The sequence below is a fragment of the Chaetodon auriga genome, chromosome 1 (assembly GCF_051107435.1).
Source record: "Chaetodon auriga isolate fChaAug3 chromosome 1, fChaAug3.hap1, whole genome shotgun sequence".
In the NCBI taxonomy this organism is placed as follows: Eukaryota; Metazoa; Chordata; class Actinopteri; order Chaetodontiformes; family Chaetodontidae; genus Chaetodon; species Chaetodon auriga.
The window spans coordinates 30,899,598-30,914,281 of NC_135074.1; the positions used below are offsets into that span (position 1 = coordinate 30,899,598).

The following is a 14,684-nucleotide window of genomic DNA, read 5'->3' on the forward strand; positions in this document are numbered from 1 at the left end:
AATAAGCCATCTTGGTTATAAGCTCAGTTTCTTTTTTCTTGGACAGAAATCAAACAGCACTACAATCCAGGAAAACACAGAGAATCATTATCTCCTCCCTCCTGAGATGCCGTGTGTGGCAGGAAGCTGAAGTCAGTGCCGAGTTCGGAGGTCAGTCTCATAGGAAGAGATCTGCTGCTGACCACAGTCTCTCCAGGAAAACACACAGACACCTCGCCAGCAGGCCGCCGCCGGCTGCTGTCGAGGTACATCCTCTGTTGTCCTGCACGAGCTAAATATACTCGACTACTGCAGCTCCTCCTGCAGCAAGCTTTACTGAGGAGACAGGGGAGACTTTAGGTCTGCAGGGGGTCTGTTAATAATGTTTAGTACATGACGAATCTTTGGATTTCAGTTACATTCTTCCCCTTTCCCAGGTTTCACTCAGAGCCAAAGGCACAATGTTTCCGCTGCTGTTAATGTTTAACAACAGCTCAGCAATATTGAGCTATCTTGAGTACTATCAGACCACAGGCCTTGTTGTAATGCTAAGAAGTGCTGCACTCTGGTCCCTCTCTGGGAGCAGCCTCACTGTTTAGAAAAACTGGGTCAGGGCTGTAAGGAAGCAATGATAATTTGCATGTAGCGTGCCGTTATCTGATGGGACTGATAACACTGATAAGTGAAAGAAAAGACCTACGAAGACAAATCACAAGGAGTGATTTGCAGATCGAAAGACGTCTAGACTTGATCTAAAACTGCCTAAATGTGGTTGAAATTAAGTTGTTTCAGCAGCATTTAAATTCAGAAATTTAAAAAAAAAAAAAAAAAAAAGACTCTAACTGCAATGCTCTGAAGCTGGAAACTGTCAAGTCAGCATCTTCATCAGACGATTTTAACCACATGAAGAGCATAATTGGCCATAGCACAAGTGGAATTACACCCAGACTTCTGCTCAGTCATGTAGTTTATTTAGGGCAACAACATGCAGTTTGATGTCACTTGTTTTCTGAATTTACCATCAGAAACATCACAGGAACCAGATGGAAGGTGGTGTCACCCAAACAGTGAGCTGAGGCATCAAAAACAGAAACTAACGAACATCCTGCTGACTCATAAACTTAACTTTGTGTGATGGAGGCTACAGAGAAACACATGAAAGCTTTAATTAACTTTAATCAACTATTGCAGCTGACATGATTTCTATCAGGATTGTTTTCAAACAGATGACAGCTGTAGGAGAGCGGAGGTTACTTCATAGCACGTTGTTGGCAAACTCAACACTTCCTGTTGCTGTTTCACAATAAAACCTTGCAGCAAAAGGAACCAATTATGTCTCTTACTGTGACAGAGCTGCAGAAAAGATGTTAAGAAAATATGTCACCTTGTTCTGACGACTAAATTTAAAAAATTAATCAACATCTTGATCAATAATGCAAAAACACCAATTCCAGGCCTTGTTAATTGTGGTTGAACCATTGCCAGAGGCCGGGCTCATCCACATTTCACTGCCTCTCTGTCAGAGACCAGTTTTACATGGTGAACTGTCAGGTGAGCAGCCTCATGCCTCAAACCTTAAAGCAAGGCTTAGGCAAACGCATGAACCCCACCCACCACTTAAGCTTAGAGTCAAGTCGAGGAAAACCCCTGATGTAAATATAAACGATCTCCGTGATGCAAGTCTGACCAGAAAGACATAAAACTGGCTTTACAAGGCCAAGCATTACGCTAATTTTAGGCAGCAGTGGGACGACGGAAAAGGTTGAGTGACGACAACGCTGCTGCAATATGAACTATTTGCCAGTGCTTTCAATAACGTTCTGTTCTGTATTGTCCCTGGAAGGAAAGAGAAGGAAGTGCAGTTTTTTTTAAGGCAGATTGTTTGTGAGAAGGCTTATCCTGCATCAGCATAATGTCAAGGTACAGATACCACTAACACACATACCTCCCTGTCATTCCCTATCTTACTGACATCCACCTCTTCCATTGTGACGATGAACTGCAGTCTGATTAGTTTTCAGACAACTTTGTCTGCTCAACTATGAAGACAACAAGCCACAACTCTCCAGCAGGAAATCACGACCTCGACCGAAAGCAGCGTTTCCCGAGCACGCTGCCCTTTCACAAGGACAAAGCACAAAGGAATGGACGGAGGAAAACAAGGAGAAAAATGACGAGAGGGAACACACAAAAAAGATGAGCCAGAGCCAAGTTGTCCATTACATGCTTTGCTGCAACGCTGGAATCTGTGCACCAACTGACCTCGTCCTCCCAGCACTCAACAACCTGACGGCAGCTGGGCCGACGCTGGGCTCGCTGTGTGAAACCCAGACTCAGTGTGCTGAAGCGGGCGAGATAAACAACCACGTTTGATTCGTACTGCAGCGGATCTCACGGCTTGTGACGCCGTGTGCATGTTCGGCGAAAGGTGGAGAAAAACAACATCAACTCACGTCTGGTGGATGTGTTCTCTTTCATGTGCATCACTCAGTCTTTGCAAAGCAAAACCACAGACAATAAGAACTAACGTAAGCTAGCACAATTCACTGATTACTGTGTAGCTGATTGAAAGATTAATGTATTAAAAGTCAGTCAGACCCTCACAGGAGAAATGTGGGAGGCTGTGAGCTGATCAGCAGGACAGAATTAAAACACAACTTTAATCTGAACTTTGCATTTTTCTTATTAATTACTGAATAACGCTTCCTAACTCCGGGGGAAAGAGTCACAGACATGGAAGACGTTTCTGTATTTTATGGGTTCACCAGTGAAAAAGACTGGCAAATTGGAGGATTTGCAGATTTTGTTTCATTTATGTGGCTGAAACTGGATATTCTGAGGTAAATTTTGGACTGTTGGTCAGACAAAAACAACAACAACAAAAAGATGGGATACCTGTTAAAAGCGGCCATTTAACAGCGAGACATTCATTTGGCTAACTTGCTTTAATAAAAGCACAGGCTGTGACCTTTGACCCACTGTGAGCTGAGAGCCTCCTTCTGTGGACGATCATCCATCGCATCTGACCTGCGGCGTTACAGCCATGACTGTCCACAGCTGAGGAGGTTATGTGAGTGCAAATCCCAGCTGACAACCACGCAGGCCTGAGGTGATGGGGTTGGGTGGGGGGTGGGGGGGTAGTCAGTCAGATGAAACTGCTGCATCAGCTCAGCGCTCCACGTATGACACGTTTCATCACCGTGACGGCTTCAGAGACGGTTCCCGGGCTGTGACGGATTTCCAAACCAGAAGAGTAACTTGTTGTTTCAGGTTTCACAGGCGGCCAGGTGAGAGGCTGTGGAGGAGGGGTGGGGCCGGGACGGCTCCTGCAGGGCTTTTATGGAGCGCTGATCCCTCTCTCTTTCATTCCCTTTTCATTCCCACATTCTCGACCGCTGACTGCCGGGCTGTGTGACTCACGCCTCGGAGCCTCAGCAGGTAACACTTACACAGAAACCAGCACTCAGCGCTCAGCAGTGCAGACGTGGACCTCCAAGGCACATTCACAGAAAAATAATGTTGATTTAAACAGGAAGTCCACAAGACTACGGCTTTTGTAACTTCACAGTGTTTGTGGCTGTGTTGTTGTTTCCTGTCAGTGTGGACAAGAATCAGACGTTTAGTCCACTTTATCAGACACGTTAAAAACTAACAACCAAGTTCCTGTCGTCTTTGTACTTGAGCTAAATACTAGCATGTTAGCATGTTAAACATTAGCATGAACAGATAGCATGCTGCTATGCTAATGTCAGAACTGGACTCAAAGTGTACCCGAGACTGATCCGGTTTAGCATCTATTCACAATCTTAGACTGATCCTTCAAATAATCCTGTCAAATAACAGATTAACTGACTAATAATTTCATCGTTGTTTACGGGGAGCCAGAGGTCAGGACGGCCAATCAGGATCAGTCACCTGAGGACAGATCTTATCACTGAAAAGCTTTGAACACATCACTCTTCTGCCATTGTTCTCATAACACACACAATGTTGAGATCTGACATTACATAATATTCATTGCAGCAGCGGCAACACACAAGCGTGTTTGGAAACAGTTTGAAAACAGGAAATTACAGGCGAATGGCCAAAGCTTCAGGAGGAACTGGGCTGGTCTTTCACTGGAGTGTGAGACCGAGAAGATGGAGCTTCTGTAAAGCTTTGGTTGATGTAGCAAGACACTCAGCTTCAGGGTGTGACACCGAAAAAACTGCTGTGATCCAACTTTTGTTTTAAAATGATAGTATCTCCTTTTAAAACGTGTATGTCACAGCATTTTGAGTACAAACCTCTGCAGCTAACAACAGACGTTGATGTGACAGCAAAGTTTGTAAAGCGACAGGGAATATTTCAAGGAGACGTTCTATTATGGTGGGTGTCAGATAAGACGGGAAGCAAGGATGGAGGAGTGTAATCAGCACTGATGGGACAACACTCGAGTCTGCGCGCTGGATTAAAGATAACACAGAGATTATCTCTGTTTACTGTGAAGGATTATCTCATTCTGTCAGTCGCCTTTTTTCTACAAACAGCCCCTCCTGAGGGAAGATTAAAATAAAGAGATGCTGCACAACCCAGCAGGCTCCCATACTGATAGAAGCAGTGATGTAAGCGCATGCACACACACACACACACACACACACACACACACACACACACACACACACAGGCACAGTTTTTTGCAACAGTCTCTCAGATGTGGTTATCAAACACTTTGGACGCAGGTTATTTTACAGTTTAACAATGAACGTTATTGTCCAAAGTGACACCCGAGCAGTAAAATAATAAACTTCACCAGGAATTTAATAAATCTAAATTACCCCAAGCATCTTTTCCTGCATTAAGTTCTGTAAAAGAAGTAAAAATTTCAACATGTACACTAATATCGGGCTCTACTGCAGTTTTTCTGTGTCTGACTCTGGTGATCCAGCTTTAATGCTGTTATAAGAGCCTGTTAAGGGTTGCTCTCCAGTATTTAGCTCTGACAGTAACATGGAAGAGTTAATGAGGTTTGGAGAAGCTGTTTTTGTTTTAGGATGTAGAACAGCTGCCAAAACACAAACACACGAGTGCAAACACGTTAAAATCCTGCGTTCCTGCAGGTATTTTTCCCAGGAACGCGGAGGAGAGTATGATGATAATTCACTTAATAATAATTCAAGCAGTCTGATCTTTGAGGCATGCACTTTGGATAAAAACAACAAAATGTAGATCAAGAAATTCCTAAATATTTCCACCCTGAGGTAAAAAACAAAACAGGAAGAACGTGTTGCCTCACTGTCAACTGTCAGTGACGTAACCCAATAAAAACACCTCTGTGGTATTTGTGTCTCTGGTCCCGACGTCCACCATCTCTTCTCAGATAAACCTCGTCCAAACCTTTTAAAAAGAGGATTTTCTGTAATTAAGCCATTTGCTGTCTTTCACTCGAAGCTCTTTGCTGTCAGACCTGCCTGTCACACACACACACACACACACACACACACACACACACACACACACATACACACACTGTTCCTATGACCTAACCTGAATGGACTGCAGGTTAAACCCAAGCCAGAAAAAATAACACCTCTGTATCATCGGCACAAAGCACAGAGTCAATAAAACAGCAGCGTCAGTGACGGCGAGGAGGAAAGCTGCCGACCGACAGGTAAACCGTGCTGTCACCGGGCAACGCTCGCCACACTCAACACTCACTCCGACGTGACTGGTACAAACCTGAGACACGAGAACAGCATGGCTCCAAAATAAGGTCATCTGTGTTCAGTTCACTGTCATAAAGTCATGAAATCAAGCTCAAACCTCCGGGGCTGAAATTTGAAGTGTCAAAAACTGCAGTTCCTCAAATGGCCACTTGAGGCTGCCTTTAAAAGCCAGTCTGTCCCCATAGACCCCCATATTAAAATACAACTTACAGCCTGGAACAAAAACAGTTTGGACCTCACTCCTGACAGCTGCACAGGGGTGACTCTTTAATAACTCACTCATTTTAATCACATTAAGGCTTAAAGTTATGCAGAATTATTAGCATGGCTGCTACGAGTGACAGCTAGCTGCTAGATTCAGCAACCAGGCTTCGTTCAGCTCCACCCTCACTCCACCTCTTCACTCAGTTTCAGATCAGCCTGTAGTTTGGTGGAGTCAGACACTGCCAAGACGGAAAAGGGTGGAGTCGCTGTCACTGAGCTTCACAATGGCTCCTCAGAAAGCTGTGGGTGACGTCACAGAGGCGAGATCCCTGTCTGATACAGTCTGTGGTCACAATGCAGCCATAATAAATGATAGTGAACCAAATATACAAAGGCTAACTCCACCTAATCTCACCTTATTACTGCGCTGTTTTGTATGCACTGCTGTTGCATAATAATTAACTGTCATTGTAGCATCACTGGGACTTCAAAAGGTGTTATACAGATGGCATAAAGAGGCTTTGGGTTTTCAAACCAAACCAGTGGACGCCATCCAAAACAACAGAAGAGTCTAACTTCTTAATCATATTATAACTCTGCCAGACTATTTTCCAACACCTAAAGAGAGCTGAATCAAGTCAAAGCAGAACATCTGTGACGGCTCACAGGTAACCACAAGGCTACCACAGTTACAACATGACAGATCAGGTTTGAGGTTGAACGCCAGAAGGTAAGGCACACTGCTGAAGAGGTGTTTCCAGTTATTTACCAGTCAGCTCGGCAGCATGCAAATAAGAATCTGAATACGTATGATCAAAGCTTAATGTTCACACCCTGATCTTCAGTTTTATTGAGCACAAACTTTACAAGTCCAACCGTTTACCAAGCACCAATAAAACCTCACCTGCTGTTCTTCTGTGCGGGAAGTTCAAAATCCATCTACGAGCAGGGCTAAAGCTCAGTAATTAACACAGTATTTCCTGTTTAGTTAATCTGTACAAAAACTGCGACGGCCAAGAAACAGTCCCACACATAAGTCTGTGATGAGTGAGCTTCAGGTGCTGGCACACGGATTCGATCATAGCGCAGAGCCATGCTAGCTGCTGCCCACCATTTCCAGCCTTTATGCTAAGCTAAGCTAGCTGGTTGCTGTTTGTGTGCGGGTGGGACCACTGTTTTCACTCTGGACAAGAAAGCAAATGAGGCTTTTCCCAAAATCTCAGACTATTGCTTTAACGAAAGAGGAACGAGAACCTTCCATTACCTCCTGGAAAAGGCTGGAAATGAGAACGTCTGATTAGTCAGTAAAAAATATCTGCTGCCCTTTGTTTTATAGAGAAAATTACACTTTGAGCGAAAATGAGCTTTGATTTATTTACTGCTGTGTTCCAAAACCCGGCATAAAACTTAATGACTTTCAAGGTGGTTTGTTAAAAGGCAATGACTCAAAAGTGTTTTGAAGGAAAACCCTTACAAATAATTAATTTTCAAACAGCATTTTGGTACTAAATCAACACAGACAGTCACGCTATATTTGGGTAATTTGGTTAAAAATGTACAGTCCTTTAATTTCTCAGAGCACATTTCTTCTCAGATTCTTAACCTTTCATGAAATGTCATGGCTGCTGGGAACACTGTCATTTCACAAATTTACACAAAACACTAATTAGACACCAGTGCGACTCTAAAGATCTGTGTGTGTGCTGTAAATAGACCTGAATGTGAACCAGCTCCCAGAAAAAAGACGCTGCTCTGCATTTCTTCTCACCACAGGGACCAGCAGCTCAGACTGGGACCATCGCTGGTGAGCCGTGACGTGAACGAGGAGTTAAGGTAGCGGGGATGGGAGAGAGGAGGATACTGAAGCATCACATAAAGCAGGCTGGACTCATGCTGACTGATGGTTTAGCATTCAGACGTCGCTCATTACAGTCCTCACACCGCCGATACGAGTTTTTCATTTTTCCATTTGTTGGAATCGTGTCTGAATCACATCCAACATCAGGATGATTTTATTGGTTTGACTTTAAGGAATTAATCAAATGTTTTGAATCAAAATGTCAAAATTGTTCCATAAATGCATAAACGTATGCAAAGCCTCGGCCATCCTTCCAATCAGCTTCGACAGCATTTTAATTTATGCATCAGTTAATTAGCAAGTGAGCTGCTGAGAGTGACTCCACTGGAACCAGTGGGCCCAGTAAGGCAGCAATTCCAGACAGACAAGGTCAAAAAAAACAGCTGGTTGTAAACAAATCCCCCATTTGAACCTTTTCAGCAGCTGAAACTGAAAGCGAACACGCCCGAAATATCTGACAGTCCTCCACAGCACAGAATGACTTCAGCCTGAAACTCATCCCACCCAACTGCAAAACTAAAAATTCATTTTCAGGAGCCGATGGAAATCCGATCATATATAACGGTTCAATATCAGCCTGAAATATCAATCTAACTCCACTCGGCTCGCTCCGCTCCTCCCCCAAAGCCAAATCAAACGCTCCTCTTCCACTTTCGCTCAGCTGAACCGTGGACTCTGGTTCACCTGCAGGATCAAAACCTTTCAGCTACGCCCAAAAACAACACCACCACCCGCTGAAAACGTCTGCTGAGTGAGTGATTTATCACCAGCGAAGGTGACAGGAAACGAGGAGGAGACGAATGTGAACGAGACGAGGTGATGAGGTCACCACATCCTCACTTCAAACATGTCACTTATCATCAGCGGATCCACAGTGAAACTACCTGAAATGGTTTGTCGTACGCTGATGTGATGAGTTGAGATCGTCAGGCAGCGCCGAGCCCGGATCAATAAACACAAGCATCGTTCTGAAAACATGTCCGACTGCATTCCCCGAGACTGAGGCCGCGAGCGAAAGAGTGAAAGGGAAAGGAGGAGCGCTGAAACGCAGACAGAAGCTCCAGAAAGAAATGCAGAGGACGAACATCAACGTTACAGAAAATAAAGCATTTCTGATCATCAGCAAGTCGTTTATCAACTAAAAATGTGCTGATTCCAGCTTCCTCAATGTGACAGTTTGCTGCTTTTTTCTGTTTCATATCGTTGCAAACTGAGTATCTTTTAGTTTTGGACTGTTTGTTGAACAAAACCAGCAATTTGCAAACTTTATAGATTAAACAAATCGTGCAGTAATTCAGAAAACAATCACTAAAGGAATTCATAACAGACGAAGGTCCACGGCCGAGCTTCTGAAGCGACAGCGAGCGCACCGCCAGCGTTTGATAAGTCAGAGGGATGAACAGGTGAAGAGCATTCAAATATGGCGTGATAATGAGCACAGCAGGCTGCTTCAGCCTCAGGATGTTTCTCTGCGTTCGATGGGAACATGAAAATAAGAGCGATAACACATCGTTTGCATCTCTGCTGAGGGAGAGTGAGCCGGTCCATAGCGGCCTTCAGCGCTCAGACGCACACCTGACAGTCGCAGTCTTGGAACGGTGACAGTGCCATAAAGCATTCCTGCAGCCATGCCCACGAGGCACGCAGGTAGACCCTCCCACCTGCTGTGCACCTGTCAGAGACATTCCCATCATGCCACACAGCGACAAAACCCTCTCCCAGCATTCCTCCTCCCAGCGCTCCCCTGCAGGCTCAGGTGTTCCCCACACGGAGCCCCGTCCAGATGACAGAGACCTACCAGAGACGAGCGGGGAACCTCATCAGCCAATCAGGAGGCTCACAGTGCGGAGGTGCAGCAGTTCAGAGAACAAGAACTGAAGCAGCAAATAATCAACAAGAGCGCCTTTCAGAGATCCTGAGAGGACTTTACTGTTCAAGGGTTCACGCTGAATGTTTCTGTTTTGGTGGATTTGGAAACACCTGTGCCATAACGACGATGTACTTCAAGAGAAAATACCCAACATTTACCTTGTTGTGTCACAAATCACACTCTAAGCAGGACATTTGCATGAAGGCAACACAGACAAACATGGAGGACGATGAACGTGACACAGAACGAGGTGAAGGATTTCAACCAGGCGAGACAAAACCAGGAGCTCGGACCGAAAAGAGGAGCTGCTTCTGTGGCATCGGCGTGCTTGGATATGAAAAGTTTGACACACACACACACACACACACACAACAGTTATTCATTTCATTAAAATCACAGACAGTACACTCTGGATCAGAAATGACCTGATGAGGATATGAGACTTCGGTCATGTCGCTGAGGCCTAAACCTTCGGTGACTAATCGAGCGTGTTTTCATAACACATCCTTGGAAACAAATCCTGGATCAATCACAGGGGTTAGCAGCATTTACTCGTTCATTCATCTGAGGAAGAGAAAAAGATCTGCAGGACTACAAACACGGACGCAAACGTAGCATTCAGAACATAATCAAGCTGTTGTATATTTCCAAAGAGTAGACACAGTGGCTCATCCTCTGACTCCGCTGGTTACCCAACTCTTAGCTGAAAGCGGCTAACTCGTTAGCTATTAGCCTGCCAAAACATAATTCAATAAATTTACTTTCATTCAGCAAAGCAAAATCAGCACTGCGCTCGACAGAGATGCAACTGTTCAATGTGTCCCGTTAAACTGGGCTGAGCAAAGTTTGGTCAACGAGCACGCAGAGAGCTGCCAACACAAACTTTCCCTCTGAGAAATTCCACCCTGACATGCAAATGTCTTGGCGGGAATCCCTGACACAGCACTGTCTGCCACCAGTGATGAGGGTGGGGGTGGGGGTGGGGGTTCATCATTAGTGTCTTCATTGTCTTCATCATTAGTGTCTTCATCAACGTATTTTTCTGTTAGTCACAAACAGCATCAGACGATCGACCGCAGTCAGAACAGAGGGAGAGTTTGGGGAGAACTGATTTATGCACGCAGAGTGAACAAAACGTTCTGGGACGTTCTCTGAGTTTCATTTCGGGGAATGAAGGAGAGCACAGACTGAGCCGAGGTGTCAGGTGGAGGAAAAACGATTACACACAAACACAAATCACTCCAGGAATTTCCTGAACATCACAGATAATGACCGAGCAGGTGAAGGACGCGGGACGGCAGAGACGAGCCGCCATCATCAACCGCTCAGAGTGCACAACCTCGCAGCGGCACGGACTCCAGCCCTCACACCGGAACCTGTTGCTATGACAACTGTGAGTTTCTGTGGCAACGGAGGGAGATACCAAAATCAACAGGGACTGAGTCACTTCCTGTCTCGCACAACGCTTCCTCTTTTGAATCTGCGAGCCCGCAGCGGGGTCGACGGCAGAGTCACTAAAAGCAATCACACACTGCTGCTCAGAAGCTCAGAAAACCACTGTGTGTGTGTGTGTGTGTGTGTGTGTGTGTGTGTGCTTGTACTTCCTTCCATCGTGAGGACCAGGAGTTTTTAACCAGCAGAGTGAGGACATAAATGAGGACATTTTGGGAAAACAAGGACATTCTGGCCTGTCCTCACAACTTCAAAGGTTAAGACCTGGTTTTAAGTGTTAAGTCAGACCTAAGTTTAGGTTAGGGTTAGGTTTTGGCACGTAGCTGTGATGGAGAAGGTTAGGCTAAGAGGCTAGCGATTGCATTACATCAATGAGAAAGAAATGAGAAAGAAAGAAGGAAAGAAGTACAAGTATGAGAGTGTGTGTGTGTGTGTGTGTGTGTGTGTGTGTGTGTGCATTGAGCAATGGGCCTCACCTACTTCTTCATAAATTTCTCGTATCAAATGACAGCAGAGGTTAGAAGCTATGTGCTAAATATAAAATGTTGTATCATCATTTTCTCAACTTCTGCGTTTGCTCTTTAATGAATTCAGCATTTCTACATCATGGGAATGTTCCAGGGAGAAATCTCAGAAACCTTTCAGGAAATTATCTATTTTTAGCATCACATTTATGCCTTATTTCACTTTGCAGCAGATCTCTGAGACTGTTAAACAGCGAAGGGTGGAGCTACACGGACAGCTCTGACCAAGACAATACCTGAGATTTGGTGCCTCACTTTTACAAAAGAAGCAAAAAGTTGTGAAATATTAAATGTTGCCTGAACACACGCAGCTGTGCATGGACTTTACATGTGGAACTATCAAGGAACAAGATGGATCTGACCAGTTTTGATTCTCTGCTCCAATCTGCATCAAAAACACATTGAGGTTTGGCAAGCAGCCCAAACCAAGAGGTCACAGGATCTGAACCGAGAGGAGCACAATAATCCTTCAGGTGAAGCTGAAACATGAACAGGGATTAAATAACCACACAGATGTCCACTGTACAAGTCTGAGCGGGACAAAATCCCAAATGTTGATGTCAGTTTGCGAGAGATATTAGTTAGCATCAATTAGCAAAACCACAGAACAGCTGGAGTTGAGTCGGTCAGTCGATTGATTGGCTGGGGCTCAGCAGGTAGAGCAGCCGTGTTGTCCCTGCAGTCTACATGTCCAAGTGTCCACAGACAAGATGCTGAACCTAAACTGCTGCCAGTAGCTGCTATCAGCGTGAAGTCGCCTCTAACACCACTGCATGAATGTGTGAGTGAATGTGTGAATGGTTCCAGCTTCTGACCTCTTCAGGATTTCCTTCTTTTCTGTCTTTAATGATTGTAAAACTGCTATCTGTTGAGTTGTCCTTGGTTTCTGGAAGTTGTTTCACTATTTTCTAAAGTTTTGTTGACCAAACAATTAATGGAGACAATAATCTGCAGATTAATTCCTAATGGAATAATGTCAGTTGCAGCCAGAATGACATTTCCATCTGAGAGTCTGTGTAACGCTTTGGAAGGACGATATCCACTACAACGTGTGGTCGCAGGCTCGCCCAGCCTGCAGAGGTTCAACCAGCTCACAGGTGAACCGTCCATCAGCTCTTACCTTTTGGCTTCCTCCAGGTGACACAGATACTCATAGGCCATGTTCTGCTGCCGCCGCTCGTCCATCTCCTCCGCTGTAAGCCGCTCCACGCCATCCAGGACAGCTGGAGCCCAAAACATACACAAAGTGAGACTTTCACACAGCAGCAACACAGGAAAGACTGTCATGACTCAAAGCAAGAAAACTCTGGATCCTGTGCTGAACTTACACCAAAAGAGCAGAAAGATTAATGCTCAGTGTTGTATTTTTCTTTATATTTTGGTTGATTTGTGAACAAACAGCTGCTTTGAATGTTCTCCTGGTTGCATGAGCGGGGAAACGTTTGCCTCCAGCTCTCAGGCCTCGAAGTTCCACACAGGGAGGTTTTATAAAGGAAACAGCCTCATTTATTAGTCATGTGTGTAGCCAACACACAGACTGTATGATGTGGCCGTGCTTTGTCTGCACATGGCATGCTTACTCAAACACTGCAGACACAAAACAATGCAGGCCAGTTTCTGGGGCGATTCCCGAGAGGTTACACAGAGCGGAGCCCTGATTCCGCCTGCACAGCAACCTCCCCAAACAAGCTCTTTTTCCCAAATTATGGAGAGGGGGATGGGGGACAGAAGGGCGCGCAATACAAAGAGGCCCCATTTTAGCCTCCTGTCACAGCTGAGCTGAGCCTGTCCAGGATCACAGGCAACATCAGCAGCAGGTAAATCCTCACTTCAACTAAAACTGAGACCACATGCCATGAAAACTTGACAAACGTCCTCTCAAGCACCACTTTCTGTTAGTTTTACCACTGATGTGTGAAAAGTGAAATACTGGGATACATCAGCGAAACAAGCTTTTCCATATTTGTTGTACAAAAGAGGATACAGTTGCACTGTGCCATTCAAATGAAAGATGGTGGACTGATTCAAACAGTTGCTCCCAAATGCTTCAGAAGTTCACAGTAAACCATCCATGGGCGCTGGTTATTGGGTAATTTCATGTCTGTGAAGAACTCAAACTCCTCCAATGAGTAAACGGTTAATGGTCTGTTCAATTACTAACATGAGGCACAACCGACTGTATGTAATAACACAGGCGGTGTAATCAAACATGAATGCGATGTGGAGAAAGTAGAGTAACTCTAGAAGCAGGCCTCCCTCCTTCTCCTCTCTACATTACTATAAAAACGCGGAAGTCATAATTAGGCTGTAAGCACGCTGTCAGAAAGAGCAGCCGATCAGACTGAGTGCGCGTCGGACGAATTTCAGAGACTTTTCCGAAGTTTGGGGGCGTTTGCATGAGCCGCCGCGGAGCCGTGATCCTCTGCGGGGAGAGGAGAAGCCGCCCGCCTGGCATCTCAAGGTGAGCAGAGAAAAGTGGGAACTTACAGCCATATCGCGGCCGGAGTCCGTCTGTGTCGTCTGAAGTTGACATCCTCCTCTCTGCGCTTCACGGTTCGCTTCAGTAAAAACTTTACGCACAGTCTGGACGCTCTGGATCCACAACTTTCCGGAGCTGAAAAACACTCAGAACGTAAAAAAAACCCGGGAAGGACCTTTCGGCCCTCTTGTTCCTCCTCTGCACAGCTTGGGCTGAGACTTTTCTTCTTCTTCAAACCTCACTGATGTCACTGGGTGTGTTCTTCCTAATCCTGAAGTATGCGTTTCAGGAAACGGAGCTCAGATGCCTCCAGGCGGCCAAAGTGCAGGCGCAGCGACCCCTGCTGTCCGCTGCACGCAGGTTTCCAAACCGGGGTCCGGGGACTTCAGGGGCCCTGAAGTGGGACCCTGAGCGCTCACAGGAAAACGGGAAATTGCTTAAAGCAGCATGTGATCGGGATTTATATTTCCGTCTCCAGATATACTGAATAAAGAATCCTCTGCATGTTTGTGTCGTTTAAACAGTCACCATGAGCTCACATGTCGACGGAGAAGGTCTGACCTCCAAATCCACAGCTGGAACATGAAGTACTGTTCCTCTGTTTTAAAGTCAA

At 45.3% G+C, this 14,684-nt stretch overlaps 1 protein-coding gene across 1 annotated transcript in view; it reads right to left on the reverse strand.

The window, feature by feature from the left end:
* Window positions 1-14,323, reverse strand: part of iqgap1 (IQ motif containing GTPase activating protein 1) — a 40,100-nt gene extending 25,777 nt beyond the window's left edge. Inside the window, exons 1-2 of the mRNA XM_076734425.1 lie at window positions 14,080-14,323; window positions 12,713-12,815 (exon numbers count right to left, since the gene is read on the reverse strand). Coding sequence (XP_076590540.1) covers window positions 12,713-12,815; window positions 14,080-14,125 — 149 coding nt within the window. The 5' untranslated portion in view covers window positions 14,126-14,323. The remainder of the gene's footprint in view (window positions 1-12,712; window positions 12,816-14,079) is intronic.
* Between the last annotated feature and the right edge of the window lie 361 nt (window positions 14,324-14,684).